At 39.6% G+C, this 23,350-nt stretch overlaps 2 protein-coding genes and 2 long non-coding RNA genes across 10 annotated transcripts; 1 reads left to right on the forward strand and 3 right to left on the reverse strand.

Moving 5' to 3' along the window:
* The first annotated feature begins 73 nt into the window (after nt 1-73).
* LOC135333827 (uncharacterized) lies at nt 74-16,626 on the forward strand. 6 transcript variants are annotated; one of them, XR_010394093.1, is made up of 4 exons: nt 74-3,015; nt 3,253-3,372; nt 12,673-15,224; nt 15,887-16,626. It is a non-coding gene; the product is annotated as an uncharacterized LOC135333827 (long non-coding RNA). The 6 variants fall into 6 exon arrangements; XR_010394094.1 differs by having other exon boundaries at nt 13,223-15,224; XR_010394091.1 differs by lacking the exons at nt 74-3,015; nt 3,253-3,372 and adding exons at nt 4,607-4,743; nt 4,800-4,876.
* On the reverse strand, nt 3,618-21,863 carry LOC135333828 (uncharacterized). Of its 2 annotated transcripts, XR_010394095.1 has the most exons (6): nt 21,021-21,863; nt 20,607-20,857; nt 8,319-8,402; nt 7,361-7,442; nt 6,307-6,397; nt 3,618-3,792 (listed from the first exon to the last, which is right to left on the reverse strand). It is a non-coding gene; the product is annotated as an uncharacterized LOC135333828 (long non-coding RNA). The 2 variants fall into 2 exon arrangements; XR_010394097.1 differs by lacking the exons at nt 20,607-20,857; nt 21,021-21,863 and adding an exon at nt 14,919-15,039.
* Nucleotides 9,120-11,341, reverse strand: LOC135333825 (solute carrier family 15 member 3-like). The gene has a single exon (XM_064528831.1). The coding sequence runs from the start codon at nt 11,150-11,152 to the stop codon at nt 9,269-9,271; it is 1,884 nt and encodes a 627-aa protein (XP_064384901.1). The 5' UTR covers nt 11,153-11,341; the 3' UTR covers nt 9,120-9,268.
* Nucleotides 17,893-19,965, reverse strand: LOC135333826 (uncharacterized). The gene has a single exon (XM_064528832.1). The coding sequence runs from the start codon at nt 19,855-19,857 to the stop codon at nt 18,049-18,051; it is 1,809 nt and encodes a 602-aa protein (XP_064384902.1). The 5' UTR covers nt 19,858-19,965; the 3' UTR covers nt 17,893-18,048.
* Nucleotides 21,864-23,350: the final 1,487 nt, after the last annotated feature.

The following is a 23,350-nucleotide window of genomic DNA, read 5'->3' on the forward strand; positions in this document are numbered from 1 at the left end:
ATGACGTCATAATTCCGAGTGAAGCGAGGCTATAATCAGAGGAGGGAGGACACGATTAACCTTAGCTCTAATTAGCTAATTATCGCGACCTTTTAATTACATTCTTTGAACAATTCATCTTTATAACCTCTACATATTGGACACAAGAGCTAGAGCAAAGTAAGCCTTTTCTCCTACTGGAGGTACCCCTATGGCCAAGTTGTCAGGACCTGAAGGTAATACGACCCCTATAAGAAGCACCTCAAGTACTCCCATCTCTAAGATCCCTGTGAGAAACATCCCAGGCACTCTGATCTTGTCTCTGTGAGAAGCACTCTTGATCTTGGAGACAGGATCCCTATGAGGAGCACCCCAGGCACTCCTGTCTCCAAGATCCCTGTGAGAAGCACCCCAGGCACTCCTGTCTCTGTGATAAAGTTGCAACATGGAATTGTTTAGTTCAGAGTGTCTCCAACATGAAGAACATCAATGACACCAACAGTCTCAGCTTCTAGCACCCCTTTATTTGTATGGTTTGCTCTGTGCCTGCAAGAATTGCCTGTCACTCATACTACAGTACTGTTCTGTGTGTCCCAATATGTAGAGGTTATAAAGAAAGAAAAGATGAATCGTTCAAAGAATGTAATTAAAAGGTCGCGATAATTAGGTAATTAGTGCTAAGGTTAATCGTGTCCTCCCTCCTCTGGGCTATAATCGGGTCACGTTGAGATTTTGGCGAAGAAAAAGAAAAAGAAAAAATGGACAACATAGGACTCAATGGAACTAGTGGCTCTGGTTGCTGCAGACCGTAACGGTTTGACTTCAAAGTTGGAGGACGCGTTAGCCACTGTACTGAGGACACTTCAGCTCCATTCTACAGCTCAGAAGGCCTTTTTTCAAGCGTTCTACTCATAAGCTAGACAATGCTTCTTAAATTGACGATTCGTGACATTTCGATCATTACCTAGATCAAAGAATTTGACAAAGTCAATGTCAAAGTCAAAGTCTTGGATGTCAAGGACCCTCAAACCGTTGGAAACCAATTGCAGAAACAGGAGATTACTATTGCAGACTCCTCAGGCAACTGTGTTCTCACTATTTGACAAGAAGCAATAGGTTCATTGGAAATAGGTGAGAGCTATTACATTACTAAGCTAACTGTCAGAGTATTTCGTGGCGAGTATTCTGTTTCCATGTCAGCAAATGGTTCGTCCGTAACTAAACTTGACAACATTGACGATGTTGACGAATGTCTAACCGAATCTAATGAACTTTCACTCATGGGTGCTACCATCATTGCTGTCAAGAAGTTCGAAAAGTTCAATGCTTGCACTTACTGTAAAGGTAAAGTTAAAGTCGTTGAAGATGACATCGTCGAATGCTCAAAATGTAGTGCAACACTCCTACTGTCTCGTTGCCCTTTTAATCAGATGGCTAAACTGGACTTGGAAGGGCCAGATACCACGTTTGTTACGGTTGTTGTTTACAACGATTAATTTAATCAAAGCCATTGTCGAACAAGATCAGCAAACTACTACTTCCCTCCTGAAAGCTAAACCGTTCGATATTACGTACAATCAATACCATGTAGCTTCAAGTGTCTCTCGGCGACGTTGACACCAGGATCAAGCTACAACTATTAAGATTTAACAATTCCTTTTCCCATGTGCTGTTTCAACAATTATTACTCAAAAGCCTTACCTATGAATTAGCCTCGATCCCAAGACAATTAAAAAGGCCTTGGATTCGAGGCTAATAGTGCGTAGCGAGGTTGCACTCCAGTGTATCCCTAGTTAACTTATCTGCCAAGTAGGGCGTGGCTGAACCATAGAGAAGCTGCATGGCCACGATCACAAAAGAGAACTAGTTCATAGATTTAAGCCAGATTAGCTCACAGTTTAGAGACTGAATCGTTTTCCTTGCTATACTAGCTAGCTAACAGCCTAACTGCAGCAAGATCTGAAAGAGAAGGGGTGCTCAGCTGGATAATCAGATACATTTCTCTGTGATTTGTATACTTGACTCAGGCTGGTTGGGGGTGCTCGAGCATCCCTAGCACCCCCCCCCCCCCCCTACGCCCCTGTGCCTCATATTAGATCTGCACAGTGGTAGGTGGCCGCAAAGTTTCTGAATGATAGCATGCCTGCATGGCATACAAGTATATCTGCACCACTCCTGGCTATATACACTATGCTTTAAAAATTATGGATTGCGATAGCCTCAGGCCAATTTTTCTCCAAAACAACCGGGGTAGTGTAATGAGGCTATAATTATAAGGATTGAATGTGCCATGCAGTACAGCCTGTGGTGACAGGTGGTATTGTGGTCATATGGAACCTGTCTTCAATGTGACCACAAAGCCAATATTGCTAATACATGTACACACAGATATCATTATGTTCTTATGGTAATCACAGGGAAACTAAAAAGTGGACTGAAAGCTAACATTAATGGCTGCTGCATCAGTAAAAAGCTTACAGCTCTTTTTCTCACTCTTGCAGCTACGTATATACCAATAGCTATAGTGTTCTTGTGCAAAGCTAACAACTAAGAACACTCCATAGACAAGTTTTGCTACGCACTCTTCTGAAAAAGCTGCAATAACATTTATAGGCATAACTCGAGAACAATTAAAGCATTATTTTGCAAATCCACGAATTAAAATCCAAGAAAACATGACAGAGGCCTATAGAAACTCTTATACTTTATACTTGCACTTCATTGATCCTTGAGTAGCTGTTACAGTAGCAGTCTACAAGCACATGCAGCAGACACACACACAGGCACAAAGGAAAACATGCAAACACACTACCGTATACCGTATCCACATTCCTATATGTTATGAATGTATACATTATGTTAATGATATGCTTACAGCCATAAGCTCCACACAGATCCTCAGCATATAAGGTGGTCGATCAGGGTCCTCCCCTTCTTGCGGGTGTGGTATGATTCCATAGGTATCCTCGAGGACAAGCCGTGGGATTCGTGAGGCCACGAGGGGCACTGGGGGAATTAATGTGATCTCTCATTTGGGTAAGAGTCATTTTGGAGGTTACAAAGGTGTGGGAGAGGAGGACACACGTGGGGGAAACCTCTCACTCATTAAGGGGTCGAATTTGATTATGTGTGTGTACGTGTGGAGTAGGGAGTATATTATAGGGGATGGTAATTAATAAGAATGCAAAAGGATATAACACAAAAAGTACACCGTACACATAATTAATTCATAATTTCACTCAGCTCACCTAAAAGTGTTTCGTCCTCCCTCAGAGTGGCAGGCAGACACTGGGACCTTCATGCACTGAATGAGGGCATTGATGGTGGAGCTCTTTCCAACATTGGGGAACTCCACGGCCTGTTGCCAACACATTTCAGATGTGCAGAGTGCATGTACGTCAAAATGGCAGTATCTGCCCAGCGCTATATGATGGCAATAATTATCATAACTTGTATCCTAGCTTGAGGCTTTGTGCTGTGCTTTTAAAAATCAAACTAGGCTGGCCTATAGTTCCCAGGTGACGAGAAAAAAGACGTGCTGATTTAGCACAGTTTGAATGTCTCCAGTTTTAGCACGTTCGCACATGTGATAAACAACCTGATGTGCTAAACTGGCACATGTCTAATGTGTTGAAACATCTGTGCTGATTGTAAATCAATTATTTCACATCAATTCAGTATTAAAATTGTATCTAAACAAACGATAAGGATATACAAAAGTGAAAGGTTTCTTTTAACATATAGTTAAGCATAACAAGTCTGCACTCAGTTCACTGCAATTGCAAGATACTGCCTTTGACTTCTCAGCATCACCTGCATGCGTGAAGTAGAAAAAATATGTCACATAAAAGCCAGTAGAATTATAACCAAGTATAAGAATAATTAAGTGCGTATAGACATAACATCAGTCATAGCATGAACAAAGTATGCATTGCGATGAAACTTATAATTATTATGGGGCGAAATAAGAAAAGTATTTGCTGTGATCCATGACAAATGCCGAGTGCATGAAAAAGTACACGAGCCAAAAGAAAAGAATTCTACCTACAGAAAGAGCCATATAACACAGGTAAGACCAAGAGGAAGAGTACACAACTCCAATAGTCTGTACACAGGAGGCAAACTCACTATTGCATGTAACCACAGTCACTTGAGATACAAAAATGATAATAACAATGCTGATAAGGAATAAAATTAGTGGTAATCATCACTAATGTTTATTATGCCTCGAGGCGTAGCCGCACGAGGGATACGGTAAAGCTGACTGTGTGTGTGTCTGTCTGTCTGTCTGTCTGTCTGTCTGTGTGTGTGTGTATTCCAGCTATAACTGCTCAACGGTTACAATGCGACGAAAACTAACAGCTTCTATAGGCTTCTAGCCACGTTCTCTTGGATTTTGATTCGTGGATTAGCAAACTAAAGCTTCTTTCTCGAGTTATGGCTAGTTTTGACTCACATTGAAGGCTGTTGCAGTCTCTTCAGAATCTTTCATAGCATCATCTGTCCGCACAAACTTTCTATTCAACATATGAGTTAGCCTTGCACTAAAGCGCTAGCTTTTTGTTAGCTACAATACTCAGAAAATATCTGTTAAAACAGCTAGCTAGCAGTAGCCATTTGTGAAATTGATCTCTTTGGACACACCCTTTAATTATTCCTGTGGATGTAATGCGCATGCGCGCTCATTCCCCATGTGTGAGAAAATAATATCCAAGATCCAGATCCAGATCCTCCTGGCAGAATCATCTTTGTCTTGAGGGCCTGGTAAGCCACAAAACACTACCATATAACAATATAGATAACAATATGCATGTACACAGGTCTTTTCTTCTTAGATATTATATACACTGAACTACAGATCCTGGAAGAATCAATTTTCTTCTTTCTTGATGTCCTGGTAAGCCACATAATACAATAAATAACAACTTACAATAGATGCATGTAAATAAGTCTTTTCTTCTCAGTGACTTTATATAGATAAGCTAACTTTAATATAAAATTCATTATAGATAACACTCTAATACTTTTGAGCGAAAGCAAAAACATGGCGAGAGGCATTAGCACAGCGCCAGCTTGAACACTAGTTCATCCATTCATCGCAGATTAATTTTAAGATTTACAGTTTATACAACAGCATGTGGTTGTGACGTAGGTTAGACAGAATGCTTACTATGGTTAGTGGAGTTGCGTACTCTTCCTAATGAACTCTTAGTAAGACATTATAGTCGTTTTTACGCACAATTAAGTTTGCGAGACTATGATAATGCAAATGAGTTCTTGTTGTGCTATTATAGAGCAGCATCAATATTCGGGCCCATCAATTATCTCGTACAGAGAGCAGATTGAGAAGTTGTCTTCCACTGACAATACTCGTTGTAAGGGCTAAACAACAAATATAATCCACTACAAGCCTTCCCTTAATTGTCAGAAAAGAGCTGCATATAAAGCTTAATCCGAAACGATATAAAAGTTTAATTAAACTGCGTTGTCCTATAAATTATTATATCAATAGATTATTATTATTATTACTATTATTATTATTATTATATCAATATAACTGTTAGCTTAAGAGGAACAGCTACAGCTGCAAGGCCGGGCAGACAATGTGCTACCAGGTGGCAGTATAGATTTGCATTAATTAGGAGGGTGTGTGGCAATCGAAAATCGTTTTGCGCACAAGGAAATTTGGCATTTCCGTAGCAGCAATTTTTATCAATTATGAACTTACAAAGTGGTAAATATAAAGTCCCTGTTCCGTTTACATGCATAATACACTGATACAGCGCAAATTAAACGCTAAAAAGGACGCTCAAGATAAGAGCTTTTTTCTGTTGTTAAAATTACTTTGGCCATGCACCCATGCAGCTATAGAAATTTTGCAGCTTGCTAGCTTTGTATTATAGCTACATGTAAGTTAGCTATAGCAATTATGCTAAGATTAAAATAGTGCAGTGAATGGTGCGTTCTATTTCTTTGTTAGATCTATGTAGACTATAGGCTTATAGCTAAGCATAATTTAGCTGGGTATAACCATATTATGTTACTAAAGGATTGTCGCTTTGTATTCAAAAACACAGCAAACCGCATTTGTAAAGTGAAATGGTATATAGCAACGGTACAGTAAAATACGCTTTTAATACAGTATCAAAATGGAAACACTTTAAACGTACTATACGTAAACGGAATGGGATATTGAGCGCTGTATACATATATAGACAGATAACTAAGTCAGATAAGTATGGTATACTGTTGCAATTGTTTTTTTGGGCGAAGCCACTATACCATTAAATTAACATTGTGGCAATACAGCAGCATAATAATACATACCTCCAATTGTGTCGATACTTTACAGTGGTCTGGTCATACAAGGGTGTCCAGTATAATGCTCTCTCCAACAAGTGTCACTTTCAACATCATCCTGCAATATATTTTTTCACATCAATTCTTACAACAATAATTATAGTACCTTCAAAAAAGTACGACCACCATTTTGAAAGAACTTTAGACGTGAGAGGGAATTAGCTGTATTGTTGCGAATGGCGTGGTTTCCCTCTGGGCTGTTGGCGTCTCACAACTATAATGTACACGTGAAAAGCAGTAGATCTAGTATGTACAATAATTATAAATCAAAAAACATAGCATCAAGTATGTACAGCATATAGCTAGATAACTAGTCTAGCTACGATACTCGAGGTGACTAGGATTGTCTCTTTGTTTGTTTTTTTGCAAAACGTATACTTGCAACGTGCAACGGTAAATTGGAACGCTTTTAATACAGTGTAAACGTACTGGTGTACTACATAAATGGAACTTATATTGACCGCTTACTGCATGCATCTATACAATAATAGTGCAACGTACGCTATGACAAGTACAGTCGAAAACGGCAGTGGTTCTTGGTCAGACATGCATGCAATGGAACTAACGAATAGCTATTATATAGCACTCTGGACATTCACCGGGACCAGAGTATAGTCTCACAGTAAAGAAGCCAGAACTCAAGCATGGCTGTATAGTGCGCATTTGATGTATCAAGCTTTAAAATGAAACTGTATTTAGCTAGCTTCAATGCATGTGTGTATACAAGATTTAATTTATACTTCTTAGCTTTTACGCAACTAAGCTTTTTACCATTTGAAAATCTGTCCAAACAAATAACTTTTTTGGCACTTATAATATTATTTAGAGTGGTGCTTAGCAACTATAGTGTAGCTGTTTCCACGAGGCTATCAGATCAGTTGTGCATGTAGCCTTGAATTAAGGATGCGTTATTTCTAATTATGTAAGCGCTAGCAACTTGGCGCTTAATTGGATAATTTGTTTTGTGAATTTGGCCCTTCAATTAGAGTGGCGCTGTAATTAGAAGAAGTAAATAACTCACTTATTGCGTGCTATGAAACTTGGGCAATATAGGCTTCAATTGGTCTCCACTTTGTTTGAGCCCTTTTACTTGCTTGTCCTTCCTGCATATTATACGTATATTGTAGAGTTATTACAGGGTGTCATACAGGATTTTAAAGTAGAGGGGGAAAATATAAGGCATTCTTTTAAGCTAAAAAAAGTCAACTGCATGTTATTTCAATACCCTCGTTAGTATACAGGCTATGGACACTCAGTCATACAACATTACTAATACCTGAATGCAAATTTTAGGGGGAGGGGGAGCGGAGCCAGAGGGAAATACTCCCCCTGTGTACTGTATGACACCCTGGTACAATAATTATTATACAATAGCTGTGCAAATACATTGTACAGATGCTCCCCTGTGTAATGTAAGACACCCTGGTATAATAATTATTATACAATAGCTGTGCAAATACATTGTACAGATACTCCCCCTGGCCTGTGTACTGTATGACACCTGGTACAATAATTATTATATTATACAATAGCTGTGCAAATACATTGTACAGATGCTCCCCTGTGTAATGTAAGACACCCTGGTATAATAATTATTATACAATAGCTGTGCAAATACATTGTACAGATACTCCCCCTGGCCTGTGTACTGTATGACACCTGGTACAATAATTATTATATTATACAATAGCTGTGCAAATACATTGTACAGATGCTCCCCTGTGTAATGTAAGACACCCTGGTATAATAATTATTATACAATAGCTGTGCAAATACATTGTACAGATACTCCCCCTGGCCTGTGTACTGTATGACACCTGGTACAATAATTATTATATTATACAATAGCTGTGCAAATACATTGTACAGATGCTCCCCTGTGTAATGTAAGACACCCTGGTACAATAATTATTATATACAATAGCTGTGCAAATACAATTGTACAGCATTGTTCAGCATGCATGTTGAGGGAAACTTACCTAGTTCCACAGTTTTGTCAAACAGCTCTCAAACCATGTCTAAACTCAACTTCTTTTCTTCTTTGCAAGAACAGCAAATTAAACCTGTTTCAGCACACCCATTACATTTAGCACAGTCCATTTAGCACATTAATCGAACATCAAAATTACAAGCCATGAAAAAGCACACTAATACAACACGTAGGCTGTGCTATATGCCTACAAAACAGCACATGTAGTGTGCTGAATCACTGTTTAGCACACCACAGTGCTAATATAGCATACGCTCAGGGTCTAAAACAGCACACCTCTTTTCTCTGTGTAGGGTTGGGCATGATTTGGAGTGCCACAGCAATTATATTGAGCACTGTGGGGACTGGTGCATGGCATTTAGTCTCAAGTCCAGGCCGCACTTTTGTCTGGTCCAATTCCTATGTGAACTCGTTAGAAGTCCAGACATTTCTTGGACTGGTAATTAATCGCACAGGACATCTACCTACGCACACGATCGGGCATGAATATAATCAATCCAAGTACAGAAATAGGATCGATAAATTAATTGCCAATTGTGGGCGTGCACGTCCTGCATGTGCGGTTAATTATCGGTCCAAGAAATTCCTGGACTTCTACACGAGTTTCACATAGGACCTTGACTCTCTGACCAGACTATCTCCCCTAAGGAGGCCTCCAGACTAGGTGGCATTGTGGTCCTAATTATAGAACCTGGCCATCAGGCTTCAATGTGACCACAATGCCAACAATTCCCACACATGGTAGAACCCAATGAAAGCATGCAATTATTAAGTACACTAGAATCACTACTGAATATTTGCCTCAAGGTAGAGGGTAAATCACTACTATACTATAGACACAACATAAATATACGTTATACACGTAATATAAACTAACGCAACTATACGTATAATTCTATCCGCATACTGTTATTTTCACTACACTTGATATACATGCATTCATTGGGTGTCTGAGTCAGAATCGCTCTCAAAGTGAACATCTAAATCTTCGAAGTCACGATTATGACTCACATCTTTCTCGTAAAAATCTTCAATGTATTTTCTTACATTACAAAGTTCATCACGTTGTCGATACTGATACCTCTTTGCTGCTACTACGAAAACCACAACACCTGCGACTGAGATCACAATGTTCACCAGGAAATAAACCAGTCCAGCTCGAGGGGAGTCTTGCCAGATACTAAACGGTAGAAGAATTCCAAGAATACCAATCAACTGAAATAGTCCTTTAATGGCAAAAAAAATTCCAATGAGAAATCCTTTCATAGAGTGAGGGCTTTGAGCACATATGAATTCAAACACTCCACCATAGATAAATACATAGGCCACAGCAATAAGGACTTGCTGAATAAAGAGAAAGTATGGGGAGACATTAAGGGAGAGAGTAGGATCAAATTCATTGTAATAATTATTTTGTCCAGGAGCAAACACTGAAGTAGCATTGCGGCCGCTAGGGAGAAGGTGACCAATTGTATCAACAAACAGTGAGCAAAACAGACTGACAGTTATGAGACAAAGACCAATTCCAATTCGCCTCAAAATACCAGGGAAGTATTTTTGAAAAAGAGGATGAATAAATTTGAGAAAAATAGGAACAAAAAGAATAATAAAGACGGGGTACAGAGTGCCACCATTAGTGAATATAGAGTCAACAATGTTGCTTACACTAATAACAGGTGGCCCAATGTTAGGAGGCTCTGCTTTCATGTGATCTTTCAGTATACTGAGAAATGGCGCTGCAGCAATATCAGCCGTAAAGAATGGTCCAATTGAAAATAAAAGGACAACGATTCCAAAAAATGATTTCACATTCTCCACCTGCTCGGTAGTGAATGGTCCTCCATACTTGTGCTTGCCTAGATCCAGTCCAGTGGGTATGTTATCCTCCCAGAATGTAAAGGCACTGCGTTGAATAGGAATCTTGTTTCTTCTTGCAAAGTTGACAACTCTTGCAACCTCTTTGTAAGGATTATCAATGCCAGTGTCAATAACAAACCACCTGCGCTTAGCAACACAGAAAGTTGTAGGTAAACAAATAAGCTCAACTAATACGACAAGTAGAAATAGGGAAAGGCTTAAGAAATTAGTGGCATAAGCTGCACTCCATACAAGTTTTCCAACGCTTATTCCAATATATAGTGTGAAGAGAAACCAGTGAACGAAGAGAAAGCTGTCTCTAGAAGGAGAATCATTTAATTGTTCAACCCCAAACTGAATAACATTGGCTAAAAATGCAGCAAATGCAATCAACAACGAGATAAGAAGAAAAAGTGCAAGTGCACTATTCACCACTAAAAGCAAAATAAATACTAGAACCCAGTAATGAGGATAACTTACCAAAATAAAAATTGGCACAATAATGGCGTTGACAACGACACCGAGAATAACCACTGTCAAGAGTCCACACCACATGGTACACACACCACATCTCACAACTTTATATCTTCCATATCGAACATCTGCCAAGTATCCGGCTAGAGGATAGAAGAGGAGCCAGAAAGCAAATACAGCATATATACCACTATCTATCATCTCACTGGTAATGGTAATTATTGGTGTGAAAGGTATTTTCATCAATAGGTTAGTGAATAAGAAATAATTTTCAGGATTCAGCAAGAAACCATATATGAAAGACATTAATGCAGTCCAACAGAGAATCATTATTGCAGCCTTTGACTTGATTAGTACACTTTTCTTGTTGCCATATTTCCTGTGATTACTTGTCATGAGTGGTGTTGCTTCAGTGGCATCTCTGCTAGCATCTGGTGCAGGAGTTTCATGAAGGGAAGCTTGCTCTATAGTTCCTTGCTCACAACTAGCCATTGTTCTTATAGTGAGTGGGATAGCTATCTAAAGAAATGCCCAGTTATTGCCCACTGCATGAACAAGTAAAAGCTAATCAGAAGATCAATTCAATAAAAATTATTGTGGCAAGACTAATAGAATTATAGAGGAGCCCTACAACATGCACCCAGAAAACACCAAATCATTACCCTGCCCACGCAGCAGTGGACACAAAAATGAGCAAACTAGACACTTTCATTGGACTGCTTTATTGATTCACGTCATTCCCGATTCACGATCATTCTCCATATAATGATAATAATTATTATTATAATAAGGACATTACAGTAAAAAGTTATTGTATCCATTTTGCCGCTGTGGATCCGATGTTATCCAAAGCCCCCAGATACTGGGGGGATATTAGCGCATGCGCAAGCAGTCGATACTAGGTCAACTTCCCTAAGTGAAGTGGGAAGTGTGGCCTGGGATCGAGGCTACCCACTGCCCGGATGTTGTTTGTCTAGTAGAAACATGGTTGTGTAGTATAGATAATGAGTTGCACATTCCTAACTACAATGTTGATAGAACAGGAATGCTATGAAATTCACAATAATATAGCATTCGTTTAGTATTTTACTTTCAGGACCTCGTGGTCTTGAATTTGGGCTTGTCACTTTAATCAGAGATCACCTCAAATTATGTCTTGGTGTCTTTTATCGTCCACCGTCCTCAAGATATTCTATTTTTGATACTTTCTCAGACGCATTACTTACTTACTATAAATCAGTCTTGTCTATCGGATTTAAGTGACTTCAAGTTAGTTTCTATCCTTCACATTACATGTATGCACACTTGTTAAAATGTTTGTGTAACTTTTCGTTATCACAAATTGTCACTCGTTTTTCGGGCACAGGCCACTCATCGACCATTGATTTGGTGCTTGTTTCAAGGCTGAACAGTGTAGAGAACTCTGCTTCCATACCTGAACTGGCCAATTCAGGTTTATTCCTCGTTCTGAAAAAAGACTGTCCACTCAAAGAAAGAGTTATCAGAAGACAATAGGGCCGTAGATAGCTTAGGTTTTCTGGGGTGGTAACATAACAGCAGACACAATTTACTAAAAAAAAAAAGGTCAACTCATATCCTACGAGTATAGCTGTTTATGACAACTTGTAACTTGTTGTGGCACCAACTTAGCTATTCATGGAGCAAGAAAAGCTCTGCCTAAAAAAAAGGTAATAGCTTTTTCCAGCAGGCTAGCTGCATGCATGCGAAAAATGGTTTGGAATGACCCATTCTTGAATTGCAAAATTGCACCCAAATGCAATTCAAGTAACCAAAAATGGGTCATTTCTTTTTTTACAGTGCAACTTTGTTCACCTTACGTAATTATAGCAGCACGCTAAATATAGACCAAGTCCTGTATGTACTTTGGCTGATCGAACACTTTTTATATATACGCGTACGCTAGAATATAAATTAAGCGTAAGCCTGTAAGACCATGCCCCAATTCGCGTACGTAGAGTACAGAAAACTTTTATCACTCCCTTCCCCTTCAGAGCTTCCATAAAAGCCTCTGGAGTACCACTTTTGGACCTCAGTGTCACCAGAGCGCTGTGCTCAAGGCCAAGTTGGACCAGTCTCTTTGCCTGGGCTGCAGTAATGCTTGGCTTCCCCAGAGACCTGATGAGGGCATCAAATCGGTGGAACCTCTACTTTTGTGAGGTCCATAGCTCCATCTGCTTCTTAGCAGACCGAATAGGGAGGTTGGGGAGGCAGCTGATCAGTGCATGGTGTGTCATAACTGCCTCCATCGCCAGGACATCTGGAAATGCCCTATGAGCTCCTGTGCATGAGTATGATCATAATATAACACAGTTTGCCAACCTTCCAGACAAGTTCTATCGTGTGTAAGTATAGGTCCTACATCCCAAGTTTTTTTGCCAGCAAGGTGACTGTCCCCATTTTTCTTCCTGTGGACAATACATGTGCATGTACAGTGAATAATTATGTAGTGGCCCCGGGTCAGGTATATAGAATCCATCATAGGAACCAACCCATTTTTTGTCATCACCCCTGTTCACAACATTTTTTCGTACCTGACCACAGGACCATTCTGCTAACTTGGTGGCATGGATCTCCAGCTTCTGAAGGATGCGATGCCATTGTGTGATGGAACATGGTGGAAGACCCAACCATGCAGCCATTCAACCGAACGTATCAACGTGCAGGTGGCCATTGAGGAGAAAGGACAACACTGCCATGGATAGTATTGTTGCCATGAACAGCTCAAATCGTGGATAGTACAACGTCCAAAGCACTGAAGAGAAACGCCTCCACTCGACACAAATGAAGACAGTGTATTAACATCAAGAGACAACCAACCTGCTGTGCGACTAATGCTAGTTTAGGAACTTGGACACTCGTGCTGATTGTACCGAGACTGGGGTCTGTTGGCATACTTGCGTTTGTCCCATCTACTACTGAAGGCACTCCTTTGCTACAAATCTGGCTCTGTATTTATGTGGATTGTGTTATTTTGTTATTGTTTGTGTAGCTACCTGATTTTTTTGCAGCTTGTAGTTAATTTAATTGAAGATATTCTCACCAAACCACAATGTTGTTACTTGTGGTTACTACTACCGTAAGACCTCGATTTAAAGCGACACTTTTTTTTAATAATTACGAAGCCAGAGGTCGCTTCTTTTGGAGGTTGAAAAATTATATTGAAGTCCTGGTGTCGCATATTTAGAGGGTCGCATCTAACTTTACAGAGTCCACTTGCCTCGATTTCAGGTCGCTTAAAAACACTATTTTCCAATCGAGGCTAGGGAGTGGCTACATTTACCTCTATTTAGAATGCGACATTAAAAAATAATTGTCAACGCAGCTGTCGCTATTTTTAGAGGTCAGAAAATTGCTGAAGCTCCTGGGTGTCGCACATTTGGAGGGTTGCCTTAAATCGAGGTCTTACGGTATACTAGCGTATGCATTGAAATTGAGTGCAAGTCTCAGATTGCACACGTGATCTAAACGTTGCATTTTTGTGGTTAAGTTATGTCAATTTGTTACTATGTGCGCCCACCCTTAAACGAAAAATTCCCTGGATCAAAGGAAATTATCAGAGCAATAACCAATACTTTTTCGGAGCTGGTGATGCTAAAAAGTTCAAAGAAACCTTGTGGTGTCCATGATTCAGAAAAGCAAGAACAATTTGTTTGACATATTGAATACTCATGATGATAAACTGTTTTGAAACAATAAACATCCTGAATGGTAACACTTGTTCGATCCCTATACAGAGAATGGCAGGACACCAATTGTAAAGGCCACTGCACTAAACATTTTTTCCATTCTTGTTGCCTTTTGACCTCTGAGATCAAAGGAAATGCAGTGCCAATATATAGCATATTGCACTGTGGTCAGTTCTGTATATGGCATACAGAAATAGAGTGAAGATCCCATCTCCCATCCAATCATAAGACAGTTATGCATTATTATGCTAGACAGCATAATAGCTAATGCATGGCAGTTACTATATATAGGTTATAGGCTGAGTCCAAGGTCTCTATGGGGTTTTGAGAACCGAAGGTCCGAGGCTGTAGCATCCCGAGCGTAGCGAGGGTGCTACTAAGGGCCTAAGGGTCTCAAAACTCCATAGTGACCGTTGGACGAGGCCTATAACTGATTTAGAATAGTGCTAAGCAAGCTAAGCTATTATTAACACAAAGAAGACTCTGTTTCTACAAACCTCAAGCAACATTAAAAGCTTTGCTCTGGCTAGTCTACATAAAAAAAAACTCACATTGAAGGCAGTTTCCGTCTCTTGCATAGCAAAACCGGTTAATAGAAAGTTGCTATTCTACTTAGTAGTTAGCTCTGCACTAGAGCACTAGCTATTGGTAACTGCAAGAGTGAGATAAAAGCTACAAAGCGGCACTGCAGAACACACAGTCAAACAGCAACTGGAATAAATGCGAGAAGTTTATTTTCCAGGAAGTGGGCGTGTCCGGAAGCAAATAGCTGGTGCCATTGTGTGAGTAGCTGCCTGTAGTTAGAGCTGTGTAGCATAGACCCAGACCACTGTTAGAAGCTGTTTAAAGCTCAGAAGGTAAGTACAGAAGTTGGTTTTGTAGTATATGTTTGAAATTAGGGGTATACTTCAAGTTGAAGCAAGTTTTGTTGAGTAATGTAGCCAAAATTGCCATTCCTGTAAACATGATTTTGGGCTTTTACATGGAGTAGCTAGTCTGTTACGGGTGGGACACAACTTCTAACTATATAAGTATGTTCCAATGTTATTAAGCTAAGTGTATGCAGAGTTTTGTAAGTGTATTCTCTTTGCAACAATTTGTCAGTTGACTTTTGTAGATGGCACTACATTGTGAATATATCATAATAGTATGTAAGGCCACTCCAAGTGATACTCTGGTTTCTGGTCCACCGCCCGCATCAGATTTTATTATTGGATTTCTATCTCATTATTGGATTTCTATCCCATTATTTCTACTACACATGCGCATAATGGTCCATGTGGTACAAAATAGTGTGATAATGATATTTATTTGCAAAATAATGAGATTCATAAGGTGAAATTGATAATGACATAATGAGAAAAGCCGCCCGCCCGCATGCAATTAGAAAAACTTCAGGACCAGAAACCAGAGTGTCACTTGGAGTGGCCTAAACAATACAAAGAGCATAGTTAAAACATTATCTATGGTTAAACGTTCAGTCATGTTTGCATATCTATCAATTCGTCTTTTACTCCAGGCCAGTCATGACTTTTGTCTCTATATTCTCCTTGTCACTGTCACTGGTCTTCGCTGTCCGAGTCCAATTCAATTTCCGGCTCTTTCGTTTCAGCAATCTCTCTGCAAATGGACCAGAAGTACACCCTGGTCCACAGCCACAGTAATAATGGCTGTATCCCACTGCTGCTAACATTTAGAAATGCTTAAAAACTCGCTATTACGTGGCAAATAACGGTGAGATTAATTAACCTGTTGCTCGTTAATGTTGGATGTTCAGGAATAATTTATGAGTAACATTACAGGTTTATTCCACTTGCTAGGTATACTAAATAAGCTGGGTAGGTTAGCTGAGCTTCTCTACAGTGGGGTAAGCATATACAGTGGTCTGTTCAGGCAATTCCTGATAAAAAAAATTATTTGACCTGTAATAATAGCGTATTTTTCATACCACACAGAATACAAGTACGACTGATCTGAACGATGCTTGGAATGTATTGAGGAGGACATCTGTTGGATGTAATACACAAAATGTGGCTTATTGTGTGCTCACATATCTCCGACTAGTACTATTTTGTGGTTTTTTATACAGCATTTTCAACGATGCATTTCTCGACTCTCAATGGGTCGACACGAAAAACAATTACATATAGATGTTCATCAATCCTATAAGATAGCACTGAACATGTTCAAATTCATCTCATACCTTTGCAACAATTTGTCAGTTCAGTTTGCTGTGGCATGTAAATTTGTCTAAATTTGTTTGTGTTGAAGTTTCTAAGCAAAGCCACATGGCGGCTTTGTGGCTATATTTAGTTCCTGCCATGTGTAATAGATTGGTGCAGGAAGCAGGAAACAAACTGCAAGGGAAGAGAGTTATAAAAAAATGCTACTTTTGCGCAAGCAATTGCGAATAGCTCATTAATATATTCATGAGAAAATAAAACTCCACGTAGGAGCATGCGCTGGAACCATTGCGGTTCGACTGCACAAAGACTTTTAAAAATTAGTTTTTAATGATGCACTGCATCATCGTTACTATGACTTCGGTGTACTTGTGCATGTACAAAATAGATGTTGCTAAGCATTCCATGTATAATTGTATGTATCATGTAAAAAATGTTAAATGCATGTAGTGAACATAATTATAATGGACCTCCATAGAAGACCTCTGAATGACTGAGAGGTCTCTATGAGAAACAAAGGACCTCCAAGTAACCAATCAGATTGCACCATTTGTGACAAGCATTTTCTAAACAATAATTATTGTAATTCCAGCCACTGAAAAGCAGAGCAAAAAACTACCATTATTTTTTTCGCATCTACCGTATAGCGCGAAATTTTTGAGGGGCTTAATTTTCGCGGATTTCGTGGGTTAGAATTCTACCACAAAAATTGTTCTTTAATTAGAATTACCTGCTATAACCAAGAATCTTGGGGATTGAGATATCTTAGTCAGTATACTGCAATGATCCACCCACGCGCAAACAATGGATATATACCAGGCCCTCTTTTCACTAAATAGCCTGGGCTAGCAGTCTATGAAAGTGTCTAGTTCGCTCAACAGCTCATTTTTGTGCCCCCACCAACACACACCGATCATTCTACCCCTGCTGTGTTCTGCGCATGAATGGGGTAACATTCCCAAACAGGGTTTCAAAGAGAGTAGGGGTGGGGGGTGCCCTGGGATTTCCCTTCCAGCCCAAGAGTTTGGGAAAATATGTTATTATCCGAGAAACATAGCTTTGATTCTTGCTAACTCTCTCACGACTATTTCCGGGAGAGGACTGCTCATTTAAGCATTTCCCCCATTATATATACTACCAGCTAAATATCTTGTATTAAACCCTATGGCACAGTTACACAATTATACTTGAAAGTGTTTAGTCCTCCCTGGAGTGCATGGCAGACCTCCGTGCACTGAATGAGGGCATTGACGGTGGAGCTCTTGCCAACAATCAGTTTAGACAATAATTATTGTTGACTACCTTGCTATCACTACTGAAGTTGTCTCAAGGGGAGGAGTAATTTAAAAGGTCACTACTAGATTATAACAATCGTATTTCAACAACAATAATTTATTCACCAAACCTAAATATCTCGCTACTACACATGCAGCCATTGGGTCTCTGAGTCAGAATTACTCTCAAAGTGAACATCTAGATCTTAAACTTAAATTCAAATTCACGATTGTGCATGATTAACATCCTTCTCGTAAACTTCTTCGATGTATTTCCTCACATTACAAAGTTCATCACGTTGCCGATACTGATACCTCTTCGCTGCTATTATGAAAACCACAACACCTGCGACTGAAATAAGAATGTTCACTAGGAAATAAACCAGTCCAGCTCTAGGGGAGGTCTGCCAGAAACTAAACGGCAAAAGAACTCCAAGAACACCAATCAACTGAAAAAGTCCTTTAACAGCAAACAAAATTCCGATGAGAAACCCTTTCATAGAGTGAGGGCTTTGAGCACAGATGAATTCAAACACTCCACCATAGATAAATACATAGGCCACAGCAACAAGGACTTGCTGAATAATGAGAATGTAGGGGCTGAGATGAAGTGTTTGATCAATCAGAGTTTCGTTATTAGTTGTATAGTTAAAATTAACCTGAGGACCAAACACTGAGCCAGCATTATGGCCACTAGGAAGAAGGTGACCAACGGTGTCGACAAACAGTGAGCAAAACAGACTAACAGTGATGAGACAAAGACCAATTCCAATTCGCCTCAGAATACCAGGAGAGTACTTTTGAAACAGAGGATGAATAAACTTGAGAAAAATAGGAACAAAAACAACAATAAAGACAGGGTACAGAGTGCCACCATTAGTGAAGACCGAGTAAAAAATGTATTTTACCCTATTATCAGGCATGTAAAAGGGGTCTTCCGCCTCCATATGATTCCTCAGAATACTAAGAAAAGGTGCTGCAGCAATATCAGCCGTAAAGAAAGATCCAATTGAAAGTAAAATGACAACAATTCCAAAAAATGATTTCACATTCTCCACCTGCTCGGTAGTGAATGGTCCTCCATACTTGTCCTTGCCTAGATCCAGTCCAGTGGGTATGTCATCCTCCAAGACTGTAAAGGCAGCATTGCGTTGAATAGGAATCTTGTTTCTTCTTGCAAAGCCGACAACTCTTGCAACCTCTTTGTAAGGATTACTAGTGCCAGTGTCAGTAACAAACCACCTGCGCTTAGCAACACAGAATGTTACTGGTACACAAACTAGTACAACTAACAAGACAACTCCAAATAGAAAAAGGCTTATGAGACCAGAGGCATAAGCTGCACTCCATACCAGTTTCCCTAAGCTTATTCCAATATAGAGTGTGAAGAGAAACCAATGAATGAAAAGAAAGCTGTCTCTAGAAGGTAATTGGTCAACCCCAAACTGAATAACATTGGCTAAAAATCCAGCAAATGCAATCCAAATGGATATAAGCAGAAAAAATCCAAGTACACCCATCGCTAACCCGAAAAAAGCCCATAGAGCTGTGTAGAAGGCGTCATTTCCACTAGATAATATCAGTGGCCAAGCAATGGCGTTCACAATACCACCAATAACAGTCACAGTCAAGAGTCCACACCATGTGGTAAACACACCACATCTCACAACTTTATATCTGCCATATCGAATATCTGCACAGTATCCGGCTAGAGGATAGAAGAGGAGCCAGAAAGCAGTTGCAGCATATGTGCACGTAGCTACAATTATCTCAATAGAGTCCAAACCAAATTGGGGTGTAACAAATACGAACAAGTAAACTTCAGGGTTCAGAAAACTACCATAGATCAACGACATTAAGACAGTCCAACAGAGAATCATTATTGCAGCCTTTGATTTGATCAGCACACTTTTCTTGTTGCCGTCATTAATTGTCACGAGTGGTGTGGTTTCAGTGGCATCTCTGCTGGCATCTGGTGCAGGAGTTTCACAAAGGGAAGCTTGCTCTATAGTTCCTTGCTCACAACTAGCCATTAATTGGTCTTACAGTGAGTGTAGCTACCTAAAGAATGTCCAGTTATTATAACAAAAAACAGCCCTTGTTTATATCTAATCTGAAAATCTGTGGCAGACTAATAGAATTATAGAGGAGCCCTACAACTGACAAACAGGCACCAGAAAATAATAAAAACGAATCACTTTTACTTGAACATTGAGGGCAAGCATACGTATAGATAATGTACTTACATCAATTGAACGGCTTCATTCAGTGAGGTAAAAAGCGTAAGTTTTGTTGATTCTATCGAGTGACATACGATACATATATACATGCAAACGAACATACATACAAACAGAAAAATGCATGTGTAAGTCGCTAGTGTATAGGGCTCGGCTTGCTTCGCTCTCCCAATCGGCACGCAAGTACATAATTATACATACACACCAATAGCAGGACATAATAATCCAGCCACCCACCATGATTCAGTAATGGTTGGAAAAAACAAGATCACAAAAACCTACACCAAGCTTTGTGAAACACACTTTTTTAATCGAACAGATACCAAAGTTAAGGAGATTCCACCCACAAGCACTCCGCCAAAAGTACACCTGTCAATATGGTTGATTCCATTCCTTACCGATAGTAAGGTGTCATGCAGGGTACTCTGACAGTATTGGATAGCACTGAAATCTATAGGCAGATACCTATTAGAGCTACGTTAATGATTACGACATATTCCTACGTAGGTTATGTGTTTTAGTGAGCACATTATTATTCCACTTACAGCCATAAGCTCCACACATGCAGCTCCTCAGCATAACGTGGTTAATTAAGGTCCTCCTCTTCCTGGGGTGTGGTAGTCTTATTCCGTAGGTCTCCTCGAGGACAAGCCGTGAGATTCTTGAGGCCACGAGGGATACTGAGGGAATGTGGTCCCTCATGCATCTGGTCTATGGTAGGATCCAATTTAGAGGTGGGGGAGCGATGGGCTACATGATCGAGGATTGAGCCTCTCACTCAAGTAGAAAACGTGAACTAAATGAGTGTGTGCGTGGAGTAAGGGATGGTAATATATATATACAGGGTACAGTGTATATATATATAGTCGAACAATGAACTGCTAGGATATAAGAGGATATATTTCTAAACAAAGAAAGTACACAAATTGAATTCACATAGTTTCACTGGTTCAGCTTACACAAGTTACATGAAAGTGTTTACTCCTTCCTGGACTAGGACCTTCGTGCACTTATATTGATAGTGGAGCTCTTGCCAACATTGGGATACTCTCACCTGTATATAGACAATGGAAGGATATTTCAGATCTTCAGCACAGTGGTGGGTGGCCACAAAGTTTCTGAGTTACAGTATATCTGTATGGCATGATATGGCAGGCCACTACTGAAAGTGCTATAAGTAATTATCCGTGTGGCTTTATATATAGCTGTGCGTTTAAAAATAGTTAGTCTCATTCCCAAGCCGATTTTCTTTAACATACCATAAAGATCACATGCAGGCAGAGAACATTTGGCTGGTTGATAGTTTTAGTTTAAGCAACATTGTTTACTCTATGTTCACTAATGGTGGCACTCTGTACCCCGCCTTTATTATTCTTTTTGTTCCTATTTTTCTCAAATTTCTTCATCCTCTGTTTCAAAAATACTTCCCTGGTATTCTGAGGCGAATTGGAATCGGTCTTTGTCTTGTCACTGTTAGTCTGTTTTGTTCACTTTTTGTTGACACAATTGGTCACTGTCTTCCTGGTGGCCAGAATACTACTTCTGAAGTAGCATTCTGGCCACCAGGAAGATCAGTGTTTGCTCCTGTATAATGATTATGGTTATTTTGTTGCTCCTCCCTCCCTTCATCTCAGCCCCTTCATTCTCATTATTCAGCAAGTCCTTGTTGCTGTGGCCTATGTATTTATCTATGGTGGAGTGTTTGAATTCATCTGTGCTCAAAGCCCTCACTCTATGAAAGGATTTCTCATTGGAATTTTCTTTGCCATTAAAGGATTATTTCAGTTAATTGGTGTTCTTGGAATTCTTCTACCATTTAGTATCTGGCAAGACTCCCCTAGAGCTGGACTGGTTTATTTCCTGGTGAACATTCTTATTTCAGTTGCAGGTGTTATGGTTTTCATAGTAGCAGCAAAAAGATATCAGTATCGTCAACGTGATGAACTGTGCAATGAACGAAAGTACATTGAAGAGTTTTACGAGAAGGCTGTTAATCACAATCTTGAATTTGAAGATCTAGATGTTCACTTTGAGAGTGATTCTGACTCGGAGACCCATGTGTAGATAATAACATACTTTTATGCGAATAGTTTTATAAACTTGCGTTGGTTTGTATTACGTGTAATGTATTATATTATAGTAGTAATCCACTGAGTATTAGCGAAAGTACTTTTGGTGGTACCGGTATATGTACTGTACTTGCATTGGTGGGAATTATTGGTGTTGTGGTTGTTGTGGTCACATTGAAGCCGGTAGTGGTAGCCACAGGTTCCATATGACCACAATGCATGCTCAATAGTTGCTGTGGCACTCCAAATTAAATCATACCCAATCCTCTATAGCCTCATCACTATACCGGTTTTTCTCTTCTCTAAAGAAAATTGGCTTGGGAATGAGACTAACTATTTTTAAACGCACAGCTATATATAAAGCCACACGGATAATTACTTATAGCACTTTCAGTAGTGGCCTGCCATACCGATTTTCTTTAGAGATGAGAAAAACCGGTATAGTGATGAGGCTATAGAGGATTGGGTATGATTTAATTTGGAGTGCCACAGCAACTATTGAGCATGCATTGTGGTCATATGGAACCTGTGGCTACCACTACCGGCTTCAATGTGACCACAACAACCACAACACCAATAATTCCCACCAATGCAAGTACAGTACATATACCACCAAAAGTACTTTCGCTAATACTAAATTTTCCTCAGTGGATTACTACTATAATATAATACATTACACGTAATACAAACCAACGCAAGTTTATAAAACTATTCGCATAAGAGTATGTTATTATCTACACAACAATAGCAAGACATAACTAAAGCACTAAATGTTAACCCTCGGCTGGTGACAGCTAGGATAATAAAGAAACCAGAGGAGTAATATATGTACAGTAGTAGTATGTATGACCATATGACTGAGTTGGACAGCACAGCAAACTAACAGGAACTAAACTAGGTCTATAGAGCCTCTGCAGAGGCGTATACTGAAACTTTTAAAAACGGAGTTTTAGTAGTGTACATGTATGAGGCATTCATTGTGGACTAGGATCACAGTGAAGTCATGAAATAAAGAAGCCCTGGAGTCTTAGAAAGATATGGCTCCTGTGGTATATTCTGGGCATATAGATATTCGAATATTTATGGTTCTCAGTAGTGGGGAAAAGATCTCAGGATAAGCTACAACCACAATCAAAATTCTAGCATTCTACTTTAGTGACCCTGCTCCATTGTTCCTGTTACCGGATAACTTCAGCTGTAAATACGTATGTTATACTTTA

Source organism: Halichondria panicea, chromosome 3 (genome assembly GCF_963675165.1).
Source record: "Halichondria panicea chromosome 3, odHalPani1.1, whole genome shotgun sequence".
Classification (NCBI taxonomy): Eukaryota; Metazoa; Porifera; class Demospongiae; order Suberitida; family Halichondriidae; genus Halichondria; species Halichondria panicea.

Bases quoted from the DNA above. Each gene is read 5' to 3' on its own strand.
- LOC135333826 (XM_064528832.1), bottom strand. From the start codon at position 19,857: ATGGCTAGTTGTGAGCAAGGAACTATAGAGCAAGCTTCCCTTTGTGAA.
- LOC135333825 (XM_064528831.1), bottom strand. From the start codon at position 11,152: ATGGCTAGTTGTGAGCAAGGAACTATAGAGCAAGCTTCCCTTCATGAA.